We start from the raw sequence: 16,602 nt of genomic DNA, 5'->3' as shown, positions 1-16,602 counted from the left end.
CACTAAGCATTATATTCTGTGGCAGTATTGTCTCAGTGCCTAAGTGTATCTTTTAACCATTTCATAGGCTGAGTTTCATTTGAGAGATGTTTTCTAGAATATGCTTTTGGAAAGGTCATACATAAACATGTTAAGTGTTACTGCTTAATAATACATTGTGAATCAGTCTGAAGTCAAACATGTTAAATCTCACTAACGCCATAATACTTAAAAAAAAATAAAATAGAGCCTGACCTGTGGTGGCGCAGTGGATAAAGCGTCGACCTGGAATGCTGAGGTTGCCAGTTCAAAACCCTGGGCTTGCCTGGTCAAGGCACATATGGGAGTTGATGCTTCCAGCTCCTCCCCACCTTCTCTCTCTGTCTCTCTCTCCTCTCTCTCTTCCTCTCTCTCTCTCTCTCTCTCTCTCTCTCCCTTTCTCTCTCCTCTCTAAAATGAATAAATAAAATTTAAAAAAATAAATAAAATAAAATAGAAAGAAGCTTCATTAATCTGTTACCATGTGGAGTAATGACACGAAAGATTATGTGTTTCTACTTTCCACTACAAATGCAAAATAACAAAAGGTTAGAGGTTTATTTTTGCAGTCATTTTGAAATTTAACAAGCTGGAAAAATGCAATTTTTAAAATAAATATTTTAATAACATAACTTTTGAAATACTAGTGTCCCTTTGCCAAAGCTATTGATAATATTTGGAAATAATTGGGATTTAATAAACATTATTAGACTTTTACAAACATTAAACAGTTTGGTGACAAAATGGCATTGATTTGGAAATTAGACATTTTTTACAGTTTGATTCTATTTCTTAAATTATTACTATGCAACTCAAAACTATTACATTAAAAAATTATTACTGGCCCTATCAGGAGTTACATTTTTAAGCATCTCATGCTGTTTTAGATTAAATTTATTTACTGGCTGTGCTGTATGTAAAGGGAACTTAAATTTGAAATATATTTCAACTCAAAATAGTAAAGTAAGCTTTTGTTTCTTTACCTCAAGCCATAATTAAAGTCAAGGTATAAGATTTAAGTAGATCACTACAACCTGTTTGAAGATTGTCATGCTTTTCAAAATTTTAGTAAGCATTGTCATAAAGTATCCATGAATTCTTTATTGGACTTTTATTTCTCTCATTATCAATACTCCCAGAGCCTTCTTTACTCTCCGTAGTGTATTCAAAACTTAACAGTTGCATCTTCTCTCTGTCCTCACTGTGGCACAGTTGGTAAAACCCCAGGTGGCACATCTGACTTTGTGAAGATTATCTGTTATTTATTCCTACTTTCTTTCTTTTTCAGTGACAGTTGGAAAACGATATTATATTAGTTTCAGGTTTGCAAAATAGTGACTTAGACATTTATATAACTTATGAAGTGACCACCCAGATAAGTCTAGGACCTATATGACATTGTCCTCATTCCCACTTTTGAAAACTCTGTTATTGCATCCTGCTCTTAATAATTACCAAATCTGTGATCCCATCTTTTTAAAAAAAACTTTTTACTTTTACACTTCATTTACAAGTAGGTTTTATAATATGCACATTTGCTGATGCATCAAATTGACTCCTAGAATACACGCAACAGAAAAGCATGCATATGTCCACCAAAAGACATGTTCTAGAATATTCATAATAGTACTACGAATAATAGCTCCACATTGAAAAATACCCAAATATCAACAATAGGATGAGTAAATAAGCCGTAATATGTATATATACAACAATACCATATATCAATTAGAACGAAAAATCTTCAACAACATGCAACAAGAAGGATGAATCTGACGTTGCGGTGCAGAATGAAAGGAAGCTAGCGCACATAGGTATACACTATCTGATTCTATTCACAGAAATGTTCAAGAAGTAAAACTTTTCCATATTGTGAGTACATGGGTAATGGTTGCCCATGTGACAGGGTAGTGATTAGAAAGGAGCACACAGTAGAGTTCTGGAGTGTTGGTTTCATGGGTTTTTCAACGAATTTTGGACTTATGAAACAGGGAGACTATAATAAGTTTCAAACAGGTAACATATATCTTTGACCAAAGTACTGGATATAATATGTAGGAAGGCCAAAACTCTACTGTTCTTCCAGATTTTAGTTGTTCTGCCTGTCTGCAAGACCATTCCCTAATTTCTGTCCTAAACACACACACACACACACACACACACACACACACTCTCTCTCTCTCTCTCTCTCTCTCTCTCTCTCTCTCTCACACACACACACACACACACACACACAAATGAATGCAAGTATACAAAGGACCTCTTTCTATTATTTCTAGCAATTGTCTGTGAATCTACAATTATCTTGATGAGAAAAATTTAAAAAAAAAAAAAAGAAAAGGAGGGAGTACCTAATAAAGACAAGAAAATATTATCAATTTCCAAAAGTCAGACCCTACACCAAGTGAACTGTATCATCATGTCTTGGATTGCTGGAAACCTATACTTTTAGTGTGTGTCCCAGGTGATTTATGATAAAGCAAGGCTAGGAAATACTGTGTGTAGTAAATTGGCTAGAATTTTAACACTATCTCAATCAGGGCACTTGGGACATAAGCGAATATATTAAATTTGTTATATTTTTTTAGGTGGTCTTATTTCACTCTAATAAAAGAAATCAGTGTTTGTTGGTTCTTTTAAAAATCTACCTAGAGTAAAAATAATAAAATACAGGAGGATTAAATTTAACAAAAGAAGTACAAGGCTCATACACTAAAAACTGCAGAACATCACTGAAAGAAATTGAAGAAGACCACAATAAGTGGAAAGAATTATCTGTAAGCTTAAGTAATAATTTTGAAATGAACTGCCATAATAACCACCATTTCAAGAAGTGCAGTGTCATAACCAGTGCCTCAAAGTCGCCTCATGTTCCACTTCCAAAATCAATAGTATCTTTGGACATTATTGCTCATTCATTTATTTTTAGCTTTACAGAAATTCTTTTCTTTTTTCTTTAATTTTATTTATCCATTTTAGAGAGGTAGAGGGGATTGAGTGAAAGGCAAAGGAGAGGAGCAGGAAGTATCAAATCCCATCTATGCCTTGTCCAGGCAAGTCTAGAGTTTCGAACCAGCAACCTCAGCATTCCAGGTTGACACTATCTACTGCACCACCACAGGTCAAGCCAGGAAAATTATTCATTTAGCTGAATTCCTTTATAATTTACTCAGTTGCCAAAAGGAATTTACTATAGATATCTTGTGTTCTAAGCATTCTTCTAGAATCTGAGGAAGTTTATATCCTAATGATGAAGATAAATAATGCAGACTAAGGAAATAACATAAATTTAATGCTAACTAAATGTGGGAAGTGATGGTGGCTTGAAGATAATATAAGAATTAGGATATATTTTTGAAACATTGCCATGGGACTGACTTGACAATCTTGTACCTGGATTTTTAAGATGGCAGTACTCCCAAATTGATCAAACTATTCAACACAATTCTTATCAGAATGTTAGGTTTCAGTTTGAGCAAAAATTTACAAGCTGATTCTAAATGCATACAGAAATGCAAGGGACCCAAAAAAGCCAAAATATTCTTTAAAAATAAAATTATTTGACTGTGGGTGGTGGGTACACAACATAATCAACCGTTCAAATGCTATAGAAATGTTTATCTTTTTGATCAATGTCACCCCATTAAATTTAATTTTCTAAATAATAAAATTAAAATGAGTGAAGTTGGAACACTCACACTTTCTGATTTCAAAACTTACAAAGTTATAGTAGTCAATACAGTGTTTTAATGGCATAGAAATCAATAGAATGAAATTTAGAATCCAGATATAAACCCTTACATTTATCCTCAATTGATTTTGAACCAGGTGCCAAAACAATTCAGTACAGAATAGTCTTTTTAACGCACGACCTGGGATAACTTGATAATTACATACAAAAGAATGAGTTGGACCCTTAACTTTTATTATATACAAAAATGAACTCAAATGAATCTGATAGCTAAGTAAGAGCTAAAACTATAGAACTCAAAAGAAAACATAGGTATAAATCTTCATAACCTTGAATTAGGCCTTGGTTAACTAAATATGACATCCAAGATCAAGCAACCATAGACAAAAAGAGGTAAATAGGATTCTTTAATATTGAAAACTGTTGTTCTTCAAAGGACACTGAAATAAAAAGACATTAAAAGTTTTAACAAATGTAGAAATTAGAGTACTTACACCTTGCTTAGTCATATTATAAAATGGTGCAGTAACTTTGGAAAACAGTTTGGTGCTTAATCAAAGAGTAAAATATTTAGAGTTGTCATATGACCCAGCAATTTCACTCCTAGCTATATACCCAAGAGAACTGAAAACAGTTCCACACAGAAACTTGTGCACAAATGTTCACAGTAAAAACAATTATAATATACAAAATGTGGAAATGACTAAAATACTCATCCAATGATGAGTGGATAAACAAAAATATGATATATCCATACAATGGAATATTCTTTAGTCATAAAAAGGAATAAAGTACTAACACCTGCTAAAACATAAATGAACTTTGAAAACATTATACTAAGTGAAAGAAGCCAACCACAAAAACACATGTAATGTTTTATTTCATTGAAACAGATACAGAATAGCGAATTTTTAGAGACCTAAAGACAATGAGTGGTTGCTAGGAGATGGGGAGGAGCAAATGAGAAATGATTGCTAATAGGTATAGGGTTTTTTTTTTTGTGGTGATGAAAATATTCTGAAATTAGATAGTGGTGGTGATGCTCAACTCGATAAATACATTAAATTCCAAAAAGTGAGCTATTATGGAATATGAATTGTGTCTCAATAAAGTTTTTAAAAATCTACTTAGAATTCCTAGTACAAATTGTTGCTCTTAAAAGCATTTTCAAAACTGAAGACTTCATGTTGATGTAAACTGATAAGGCAGAATGTTTTCTTGCGTCAAGAACACGTACTCTGCACAGTCAGAATATAATAGAGGACAACATTGACTCTTGACCAGAGGAATTTTGCTTTTCTTACATATTTGCCTTGAGAACACTAATGCTAAAATAATATAGTGAAACACCAGGTTGGTGGTAAGGGACTATTCAAAGAAAATGATCCTCTTTCTCAAGACAAATCTGTAGAGTATTAAGCTAATAGGTTGTGTGATTTGATGGAATGAATACTGGACTGGACCTCAGAAAACCTCTCCTCACACCTCACTGTATGACCTTGCACTTGTCAATTATCTCTCTGCATCTGTTTTCTTGTCTGTCCAGTAGAATATCAATACCTGCCCCGTGCATTTATAAGGTTTTCAGGAGAATCAAATGAATACAAGAGCTGAAGGTGGTTTGAGATTGACAGCACTATAAAAATATGAAACATTATTTATTTAACATCCTTCACTTTTCTTCTTCGGACTTGATTTTCAACAAAGGGAAAATATAAGATGCTAAGTTAAATGCTTCCTTTTGGATAGTGATTGAAAGGGTCTGGCTTTCTTTTTTAGCAAGAGCATTGCTTGGACTCAGAAACTTGAACTGGTGTGACATGAACCGATAGGATTTTGTAGAAAACTGTTATAATTTTTTTAATGAATCATTCTGTCAGCATGGGAATGATATGGCAGCAGACAGGTTATTGTCAATTAAACACGAGCTGTCAGAAATGCTGAAATATGGTGAATCCTAAGCAGATCATATGGCAGCTGCTCAGCTGTTATTCTAACAGAGTCGCTGTGTGTATGTGTCATTTTCCTGCAAAATTTAATTTGAATTCTTAACTACAGAGACATCTCTGCATTACCATGTCGCTGTCAAGCCAAACGTGGACCTTCTAAATGAGCGGGAATGGTGGGCGGCAGTGGGCGAGTGACACATGGAGAGGATGGCTCTCGTCTCCTTTTCCTCCGTTCAGGTTACATCGAAGAGGCCTGCATCATCCCCTGCCCCTCTGACTGCAAACTCAGTGAGTGGTCCAACTGGTCCCGCTGCAGTAAGTCCTGTGGGAGTGGCGTGAAGGTTCGCTCTAAATGGCTGCGTGAAAAACCATATAATGGAGGACGGCCTTGCCCCAAGCTGGACCATGTCAACCAGGTATTATCTGCCACTGGAAATATTAAAGTATTGTGATTTAGATTCACAAAGATCTTTTTTTTTTTTCCCAAAGTGGATGGCCCCTGAATAAGAAATTTGACCCATTTTATCAATATTTTTGAGTTATGTATTTCTTTTTTATATGAATTTATTAAAGTGACATAGTTAATAAAATTATACAGTTTTCTGGTGCCCCATTCTACAAGACATCTCTATTGTGCTCACCCCCCACCAAGTAAGTCTTCATCTATCACCATTTAACCTCCAATGCCCTTGACCCATTTTATCTGTAGAATGCCTGGTTTACTTCATGTATATATATTATTAAAATCCCAAAACAGCCTGACCTGTGGTGGCGCAGTGGATAAAGCGTCGACCTGAAAATGCTGAGGTCGCCAGTTCGAAACCCTGGGCTTGCCTGGTCAAGGCACATATGGGAGTTGATGCTTCCTGCTCCTCCCCCATTCCCTCTCTCTGTCTCTCTCTCCTCTCTCTCCCTCTCTGTCTCTCTCTCCTCCCTAAAAATAAATAAATAAAATAAAAATAAAACAAACAAAAAAAAACTGATGATTGATGCTTCTCATTTCTCTTTGTTCCTGTCTGTTTGTCCCTATCTATCCCTCTCCCTGACTCTCTCTCTATGTCTGTGAAAAAAATAATAAAATAAAATACACACCTGAAAAATCCCAAAACAGATTTCATTTCTGTATTCTTGAAATATTGAGTACCCTGCATATATATATGTGGATGAATATATTTTAATGGAAATAAAATGAAATGTACCTTTAAAATAATGTCAAGGTATTTAACCTGTCATAAAATTATATTGAACTGGTGCTGAGAGTGAGATTGTCTCATTCTTAGACTCTCAGAAAAAAATATCTCATTTATCAACCACTTAAATGAAAATCAAAGAAAATTTATAGGTTTGGGTCTAAAATTAGAATATATATACTGTGTATTCATTTAAGTTTTTATTGATATTAAGTATCTTTAAAATTTTAAAGATGGCCTCAATGTTACTACTGTATGTTTTCTATCAATTTAGTCATTGACCTTTTAAATCTTATTTTAAACTTTATTGGACTTCAGATGCACTTTATTAGTTGCTGTTAATAGTTGTTGTTTGTGTTCTATTGGAAATATAAAGTAAAACGGTAATAGGAGGAATTGTGGCTAATTTAAATGTAATATGAGGTGCATCAGACAATTATCATGTTCAGCCTGCATGTGAATTAGACAAGAACGAATTTCATATACTATGAGTATATGTTAATATGTGTATTTAAATCTAAATCTTAATCAAATGAACCAAGTTATGTATATGAACCAACCTTAAATGAATAGATATATTTTATACATACATAGACTGTCTAAAATCTCCAAATATTCTGCTTCCCAAAACACAAACCTTTCTTCCCAAATTAACCTGAATTTGTTTATAACAATAAAAATATACTGTAGAGAAAATAAAAATAACTTTTGAATAAAAGGATTAGGATGAAGAAAGTGTAGAATTAAACTCCATAGAGAGTACTCTGAAGGAATCTTGATTTTTTTCCCCAAGTAGCTGGATTTGTCCTTAAATTCACCTGAAGGTGTATACTGTACTACTCCACTGCCATCTATTGGTCATCGAGTTTCCCTGTCCTAGAGAATATTTCCAAAGAAGAAAATTTATATAGTTTCATGACCCTACTGAAATAGAAAATGCAAATGTAATATTTGTAATAAAAAAAGAATATTTTTCTGTAAGTTTAGAAATCTTGAATTTCCAAAAGTAAATTTAAATTTTAACAAATTTTTATCCATGGTCATAATAAAGAGAAATGTTCTCTATGGGTGAATTGGCAAAGGTTTAAGACTTTGTGCCCAATTGTCTTTGCTGTGAAAAATCTTTCCTCTTAGCCATTTCTCTGTCACTCCCCAGTTTTCATAAAATCGAAAGCAGGGTTTGATAAGGACACGGAGGTATTCGTTTCCAGCTTACTGGCGGTACATCGAGACATTACAACTGAAAAATCAAAGCTACAACAATAATATATTCCTGAATATTCAACTTTGAATATAAATGTTCCACATTTAAAAAAGAAACTTTTAAGAATTTATATACTAGTAAAATATTAGAAAAGTAAAAACTACGCAGAGGTTTGTGTCAATGTTGAAAACTGTAAATCACATAGATATTGTTACAGTTATAATTCCTCAATCCAATCATGGGCGTTTTGACTTGTAAATGTGTCTGAAGTTCTGTTTCCCATTGAGGAGGCAAGTCCTCCTTTCCTAAGACATACAGATGGGCTGATGAAGATGGATAGATTTATCAGTCACTCTGTATATAGATGGGATGTTCACAGTTTGAACCACAGATAGTTGCAGTTATTATCAGTTCCCCATGATTAGTATTTTGAGGTCTATTCAATTGCCTATGATGTCTTCATTCTATCTATCTAATACTTTTCTTGACTCTGCTATTTGCAGTAGTTATTTGTGTATCTTAATTTTAGGGTTTTTTGTTTGTTTGTTTGTTTGTTTGTATTTTTCTGAAGCTGGAAACGGGAGAGACAGTCAGACAGACTCCCGCATGCGCCCGACCAGGATCCACCCGGCACGCCCACCAGGGGCGAGGGGGCGATGCTCTGCCCCTCCAGGGGGTCGCTCTGTTGCGACCAGAGCCACTCTAGCGCCTGGGGCAGAGGCCAAGGAGCCATCCCCAGCACCCGGGCCATCTTTGCTCCAATGGAGCCTCGGCTGCGGGAGGGGAAGAGAGAGACAGAGAGGAAGGAGAGGGGGAGGGGTGGAGAAGCAGATGGGCGCTTCTCCTGTGTGCCCTGGCAGGGAATCGAACCCGGGACTCCTGCACGCCAGGCTGACGCTCTACCACTGAGCCAACCGGCCAGGGCCTGTGTATCTTAATTTTAAACAATGAGTTGCTTTTTCTCTTTCAAAATCTAGAAAAAAGTCCTAATTATTTTGAATAAATATATATACACACACTTTTCTCTAGGGATAAAAATATCTGAAACTTGGACCATGAGTTTTTCTCATTATTTCACTTGTCTTTGTTTCTCTCCCGGTTCTGACTCCTGTTGAATGAATGTACCCACTCCAGGCACAGGTAAGAACTCCGGAACCTCTTGGTTCACAACAGAGTGCTGCTTGTTTTCTCTTTTACTCCCAATTTCAGGGAAAGTGGTTTGTTTTTTTTCCTACGAGTGTCTTTTATCTTTTACAGGGGAAAATATCATATTTTTCATAAAATTTGTGTTCTGCAGTTCCCTTTTTACCTCCTAGCGTGCTGCCTGTGTTTTCTTATGCTAGACTCAGGTGCAGGGCTGGGAACAAGCTTGACTTCACCGCCTCGACAAGGCAATGAGACCTTTGCTCCTGATCTCTCATGCTTCTCAGAGGGAGAGTAGAGTGGCAGGTAGGCTAGTGTGGGGGGGCAGGAGGGAGCTCTGAACTGATTTGTATTCACCCCAATGTGGGAGATTAAAATACACGCCATCGAAGGATTAGGAAAGATGGCATTTTCCCTTCAATTCTTCCTTCCCCACAAGCTGTAAGGAAATGTTTTACACAGTGGAAATTAGTCATGTTTTAATATAGCACCCAATGCGAGTGTGATCAGTTATGACAGTAAGTAGAGATTCTTACTCTAACACTGCATATTTTTTATTATTACTTAGAATAAGTTCACTTTGTCATTTTACTTGGGTATTTAATCCAATAAAATTTACACAAAAGAATGGCTCCTAAGGGCTATTTAAATCGATATTTTCTGTAATTAGTTACATAAGACTAACTGTGTACATATGCTATAGTGTATGTGTGTAAAATATAAAATAGAGTTGTCTTACTTAGGTTTTGAAATGATTTAAAAAAACACTTTCCTATATAGATGAGCCGACTTTGTTGCAGTGGATTATGGTCTATTTATTTCCTTTATTTTATCATTCTTGTCATTGAGAAAAGAGCATAATTGTTCATTGTTCTATAAACTCTAAAACCAAACAAACCACCTCAAACTTGGGGCTGAAAGCTCTTATAGATACCAGCACACAAAAAATTTGCTTTGTTTAAGTGACCCTCACTGCCTTAGGCTGTAGGTGTATAATATGAGACCAATTTCAGACCTTACTTTCAAACCCTAAATCAGCAGTTTTCTTTATTCAGTGTGAGGAGGGGAGGCAGAGAGACTCCTGCATGCGCCCTGATGGAAATTCACCTAGCAAGCCCACTAGGGAGCAGTGCTCTGCCCATCTATGACATTGCTCCCCAACCAAGATCCTCTTAGCCTGAGGCAGACGCCATGGAGCTATCCTTAACCCCCCACCCCGGGGCCAACTCTCTCCAATCAAGCTATGGCTGCAGGAGGGAAAGAGAGAAAGAGAAAGATAAACCAGAGGGGGAGGGATTGAGAAGTAGATGGGCGCTTCTCCTGTGTGCCTTGACTAAGAATCGAACCCAGGACATCCACATGCCAGGCCAATGCTCTACCACTGAGCTAACTGGCCAGGGAAAATCAGCAATTTTCAACTACCTTTTTCATCTCATGGCACACAAACTAATTACTAATTTCTGTGACATGCCAAATACATCATATTATAAACTATAATATATTTTGCCAATTTGACAAAAAAAATATAGATGTGATTTTGATTCATTCACACCTGACAGCTACTGCTGTGTTGGTTGTTATCATTTGTGGGGTTTTTTTGACAAACTAAGGGAAAAGAAGTCAGTGCCCCTGACTAAATAGTCCAGTATTTCATGTTTTAAAAATTCATGTGGCACACCAGTGTGCCTAGCATACCAGTTGAAAATTGCTGCCCTAAGTGATTGAGCATTAGTTTGAGGATGGCTTTATTTCTTGTTATTTATATTTTAATTTAGTTTCATAAATGAACACAAACATATGTTTTCATTGTTATTTATTGAGACAACAAGCCAAAGTATATTTATTTGAAAATAGCTACATTTATACACTTATTTTATTCATTCATTCATTCATTCATTCATTCATTTATATATTCAACAACTATCTATTGATTGCCTAACATGAGTAGCCTGTGGTAAGTACTGAAGACACACAAAACTGTAAACAAGACCATTGGCCCGGAACATGACAATACTTTGTGGTAATGTTACCTGTGTTTGGGGTCCTTAGGGCCCCCAAGATAGAAATGGAGAGGAACTACCAAGCGAAAGCTGGAGCCCAAGGGAGGCAGCACAGAGGAGAGGAGGGTCCTGAGAACTGACCGGAGGGGCAGGGAGGCTGGGGTAGGGGTGGCTGGCTCTGCCTGCCTGCTTTTATAAGCTGGGGACAGTGCAGCTCTGAGCACAAAGGCAGGCTTTATAACATTACATGGAGTGAAATAAGCAAATCAGAAAAAACCAAGAACTGCATGATTCCATACATAGGTGGGACATAAAAACGAGACTAAGAAACATGGACAAGAGTGTGGTGGTTACGGGGGTGGGGGGCTGGAGGAGGGAGGAGGAGAGGGAGGGAGAAGGGAAGGGGTGGGGCACACAAAGAAAACTAGCTAGAAGGTGATGGAGGACAATCTGACTTTGAGTGATGGGTATGCAACATAATTGAATGACAAGATAACCTGGACATGTTTTCTTTGAACATATGTACCCTGATTTATTGAGGTCACCCCATTAAAATTAATAAAAATTTATTAAAAAAAGAAAAGAAAAAGGCAGACTTGTGGAATTTTCCATGTCAGGGTCAAGCTACTTTCTTCTTCTGTTGAGTCGCTTAGCACGTGTTTCGGCACCTGCACTAGGAGGGACAAGGTGCTGGGCCGCACCTACTGCCACCCCAGGAAGGTCACAGAGCAGTCAAGCCTCGATCAGCTACCTGTGCAGAACACTGGTTTCGACTTCTGCAAGGAAGGAAGTGGTTCGAAGGGAGATAAGAAAGGCTACTTCTTTATTCTCGGACAAGGAGGAGCTGGGGTGGGACAGTTTCCGGTCAGCTTACCTGGTGTTCCTTCTGGCCACCTGGTACCCCTTCAGTCCTGGGCCCAAGTCCCCGTGCGGTCTTGGTAAGGGTCAGTACAGGGAAGTAGGTAATGTCCCAGATGTGGTCCAGCAGGTCAGACCTACAACGGCAATGTAATAATGGAGCAACAGGGTATAACGCAGCTAGTTCCGCCCAGCGTAGTAATACAGCTCTCCATAGTAACTTCCAATAACAGTGGAGAGAAATAGAAGTAGCTGAAGGAAAAATTGACTGACTATTGTGATGTAAGCTCTTCCCTCTCAATCTCATCAGGTGCCTGACAGGAGACCACTGAGAACTGTGTGTGTTGCAGGTGTACGAGGTCGTCCCTTGCCAGAGTGACTGCAGCCAGTACATATGGGTCGCAGAGCCATGGAGTGTCTGCAAGGTGACCTTTGTGGACATGCGGGATAACTGTGGAGAGGGCGTGCAAACCCGCAAAGTGAGGTGAGGCCACGACCAGGGCCCAGAGAACAAAACACACCGCCTCCCTGTTTCCTGCCTGCCAGAGAGAGCGTCCACGCCCTCCCGACCTTCTAATGCACCGCCGCTAGTTTTACTTTTAGGGGCTCGGTGCTCATGGAACACTGTCAGGGGATCTGCTTCAAGCAACCTCCTGTCACACTCACCCTTCCCACTCGGGAAGCTTCGCTCTGAGGTGCTCTTCTTGCAGGGAAAGAGTCTCATATTGAACTTGAGCTGAACCAGTCCAGATTTTCCAACCCCAATAACTTTTTCCTGAAAGGAAAAATCTATTCCTAAGTGCATTTTAATGATAATCTGTCATAAACTGTTGCTCTTTGATATCAAACTGGCCGACTTTGGAATACTTCCGTCTGTTCCAGGAGGAATTCCTAAAACGCTGTTGGCTCAAGCCTCTTGTTTCTTCTCCTTCTCTGGCCACACTGCCTGGTAGGGTAGCCATTGGCCACTTTTGGCTATTTTCACTTTAAATTTAAACATTAAACTTAAATAAAATTAAAAATGTGTTTTCTTCGGTCACACTAGACACATTTAAGTGCTCAGTAGCCCCAGGTGACGAGAGGCTGTTCTCCCAGACTGCACAGTATTTCTTTTGCCACGGAAACGGCTACTGAGCAGCCTCCTCTGTGCCACCTCAGGTGCCTCGCATTGTTTTAAGAAGATCTTTTTCTGGCCCTGGCCCGTTGTCTCAGTGGTAGAGCATCGGCCTGGCGTGCAGAAGTCCCAGGTTCGATTCCTGGCCAGGGCACACAGGAGAAGCGCCCATCTGCTTCTCCACCCCTCCCCCTCTCCTTCCTCTCTGTCTCTCTCTTCCCCTCCCGCAGCAGAGGCTCCATTGGAGCAAAGATGGCCCGGGCGCTGGGGATGGCTCCTTGGCCTCTGCCCCAGGCGCTAGAGTGGCTCTGGTCACGGCAGAGCGTTGTCCCTGGTGGGCGTGCCGTGTGGATCCCGGTCGGGCGCATGCGGGAGTCTGTCTGACTGTCTCCCACCCGTTTCCAGCTTCGGAAAAATACAAAAAAAAAAAAAAAAAGAAGATCTTTTTCCAGGCCTGCCACTATTATTAAACCCCAAGAGTTTCTCCACACTGAGGCCCTGTGGTATTCATAGAAACTTCCTAACACCTAATACAAGTTTGACACTTGTTCAATTTTATCTACAGCCTTTGCCTGTGACCTCCAGGGTTCTAGAACCTGGGAAACAAGCAAATGAGGTTTTGTTATTTCCACTTTGTAGAGGAGATTCACAAATACTGATTTCCTAAGAACACGGATCTCGTAAAGTGACACAGTTGGCATTCAAACCCACGTCTCGTCACTCTTTGTAACTATACCAGTTTCTTTGAACCCTGCTGAATGCCACACAGGTTAGACAAATATAAAAGCATCCATAATGTGACAACTCATGTTGTGAAGTAGCTCATTCTCACTCATGACCTTTGCATGAATTTAAGATTCATATTTTTAATGTTTCAGAGGAAAGAAGAACAAATTATAATGTGTATTGTAAAATCTAGCACACTATGTATAACTTTGCTTCTAAGAAAAATAATTTCTATTTCTTTTTTCAAAAGCTCATCTGAACTCTCTCAAGTTATTTTTCTGAGGAACTCTTTTGATATGGATAGGGAGAGAGATAGGGAAACAGAAGAAAAAGAAAGAAATTCTGTTTTCTGTCCTTTTCCTCCAAAATTTAAAAGTTTACTTTTAATTGAAAAATATTTTCTTTATAATAAGAATTTGATCAAGCTGGGTTTGTTTGGTATATGTATATATAGTTTCGATACATATACCAAACAATAAAGAACTACTGTCCTTTCCATTTTCCTTCAACTCTCTTTGTACATGTTGCTTCTTTTTGCTCTGTGAATAGATAATCTTAACATTTCCAAACACATCCTAAACTAAGTAACTTTTCAGATCAACTTATTTTTTCATAAATATCTTTTATGCAGATAGAGAAAAGAGAAGGTCAGCATTGACTGTGATCTCTGATCACGGAATAATGTTTCTTTACTGATTGAGTAAGATAGTTCCCTAACCATATCTTCAACTATTTAAGGTCAAAATGTCCTACTTAGATGCAAGCATTGGATGACAGTTTAGGATACACGAGCCTGTAAGTGAACATGATTCACTATATCCCATCCTGTTCTGTTTCAAAGAGTCGGTGATAATAGTTGTTTGCCCAAATGGGAAGAGATACTTTTCACTAGCATTTCTTTTTAAGTGCCAGCACATTGTGATAATAAAAGCCAGTGATTTGGTTATTTTTATTGTTGCTTTTGAATTCTCTACCGACAATGCACCTCCTATTGCTATACCTGTAGTGGGCCTTTGGCCCCACCCTTGGATTCCAACTTGATTCAACACTATGTTTTCTAACATAGTTCAGTTTTCTCAAAGCAAAATTTCTTTATATATAAAAAGGGAAAAGGCCAAGAATTTGGAAAAGCAAATGAGCTTATAGTGCCTTCTTTTGGGGTCAAACCTTGATTCAAATATTTATTCTCTATTCTAGAGTGATAAGAAAATAATACCAACTAAAATAAATAAAACAAATAATTTGAATGTTAACAATAAAGGTTTTTAGCAATTATGTCACATTCTATATATTTTTTTTTATTAAGTGAGTGGAAGACAGGCAGAGAGACAGACTTTTTCATGCATCTGACTGGGATCCACACCACAAGCTCCCTATGGGGCAGTGCTCTCTGCCAATCTGGGACCATTGCTCCATTGCTCAGCAACCAAGCTATTTTAAGTGCCAGAGTTAGAAGCTATGGAGCCATCTCGGTGCACAGGGCCAACTCCTTGGAACCAATCAAGCCATGGCTGCAGGAGTATAAGAGAGATAGAGGGAAGGGGGAAGGGTGGGTGGAGAAGCAGATGATCACTTCTCTTGTGTGCCCTGACAGGGAATCGAACCTGGGACATCCACATGCCAGGAAATGCTCTACCGCTGAGCCAACTGGCCAAGGCCAATTATGGCACATTCAGATGATGGAATTCAAATGTAGTCATTAAAAATTATATCTTAGAAAAATAGTTAACAACAAAAGAAGATATCTGTAAAATATTGGGTTTTTTTCTTAAATGGTACAAATAGATAAAGGTTTCTCATGTTTCATGAAATGAAAATATATGTTTGAATATAATAGTCTGTTAATAGTGGTTATCTCTGATAGAATTATGTGAGTTTCTGTTATTTATTCTGATTTTCCTAAAATAAATGTTAACTGTATAATAAAAGGTAAAGGACAAGAAAAGCCTTTGAGAAAGAAGTTTTATGTACGTAACTACATAAAAGAGTATTGAACATCTGTCCTTAACTCTGAATCAGTAGGCAGCTTTGCAAGTTATTCCTTGTACGTTGTGTCAGTGCCCACCTTGAATGCAATCTTTTCTTAGCAACAATCCAACCCTGAGTATTGAACTGTCCCATTTGTTCCAGGTCCCCTCAAAGCTGCTATCAGCAGAACATATTTTTTTAATACCATTGAAGGTAGAACTTTTCTCCAGAGAAACTAAAATTCTCCATAAGACATTTATTATTTAATTATTTCTTTCAACAATGAAGTCAAATAAATATCTACCTTTTTGTTATTTTTGAGACTGCTCATTTATGTATTTATGCAGTTTACAAAATATGCAGAAGAGAGTGTTTATATATTTTTTTCAGGCTACAAACCTAATGAGGACATGCCCAACAACAGCGCGGTTTTCTAGTCTGAAAACATCTCACAGGGAAAAGACGTTTCTCTTGGCCCTGGCCGGTTGGCTCAGTGGTAGAGTGTTGGCCTGGCGTGCAGAATTCCCGGGTTCGATTCCCAGCCAGGGCACACAGGAGAGGCACCCATCTGCTTCTCCACCCCTCCCTCTCTCCTTCCTCTCTGTCTCTCTCTTCCCCTCCCACAGCCGAGGCTCCATTGGAGCAGAGATGACCCGGGCACTGGGGATGGCTCCTTGGCCTCTGCCCCAGGCGCTAGAGTGGCTCTGGTCATGACAGAGCGATGCCCCGGAGGGGCAGAGC

The 16,602-nt window shown here is 38.1% G+C and overlaps 1 protein-coding gene across 1 annotated transcript in view; it reads left to right on the top strand.

The window, feature by feature from the left end:
- The window catches only part of THSD7A (thrombospondin type 1 domain containing 7A), a 399,875-nt gene that overhangs the window by 354,809 nt on the left and 28,464 nt on the right, over positions 1 to 16,602 (top strand). Inside the window, exons 14-16 of the mRNA XM_066238339.1 lie at positions 5,896 to 6,074; positions 9,187 to 9,192; positions 12,404 to 12,537. Coding sequence (XP_066094436.1) covers positions 5,896 to 6,074; positions 9,187 to 9,192; positions 12,404 to 12,537 — 319 coding nt within the window. The remainder of the gene's footprint in view (positions 1 to 5,895; positions 6,075 to 9,186; positions 9,193 to 12,403; positions 12,538 to 16,602) is intronic.

Source organism: Saccopteryx bilineata, chromosome 7 (genome assembly GCF_036850765.1).
Source record: "Saccopteryx bilineata isolate mSacBil1 chromosome 7, mSacBil1_pri_phased_curated, whole genome shotgun sequence".
NCBI lineage: Eukaryota > Metazoa > Chordata > Mammalia > Chiroptera > Emballonuridae > Saccopteryx > Saccopteryx bilineata.
This window is presented reverse-complemented; position numbering and strand designations above follow the sequence as displayed.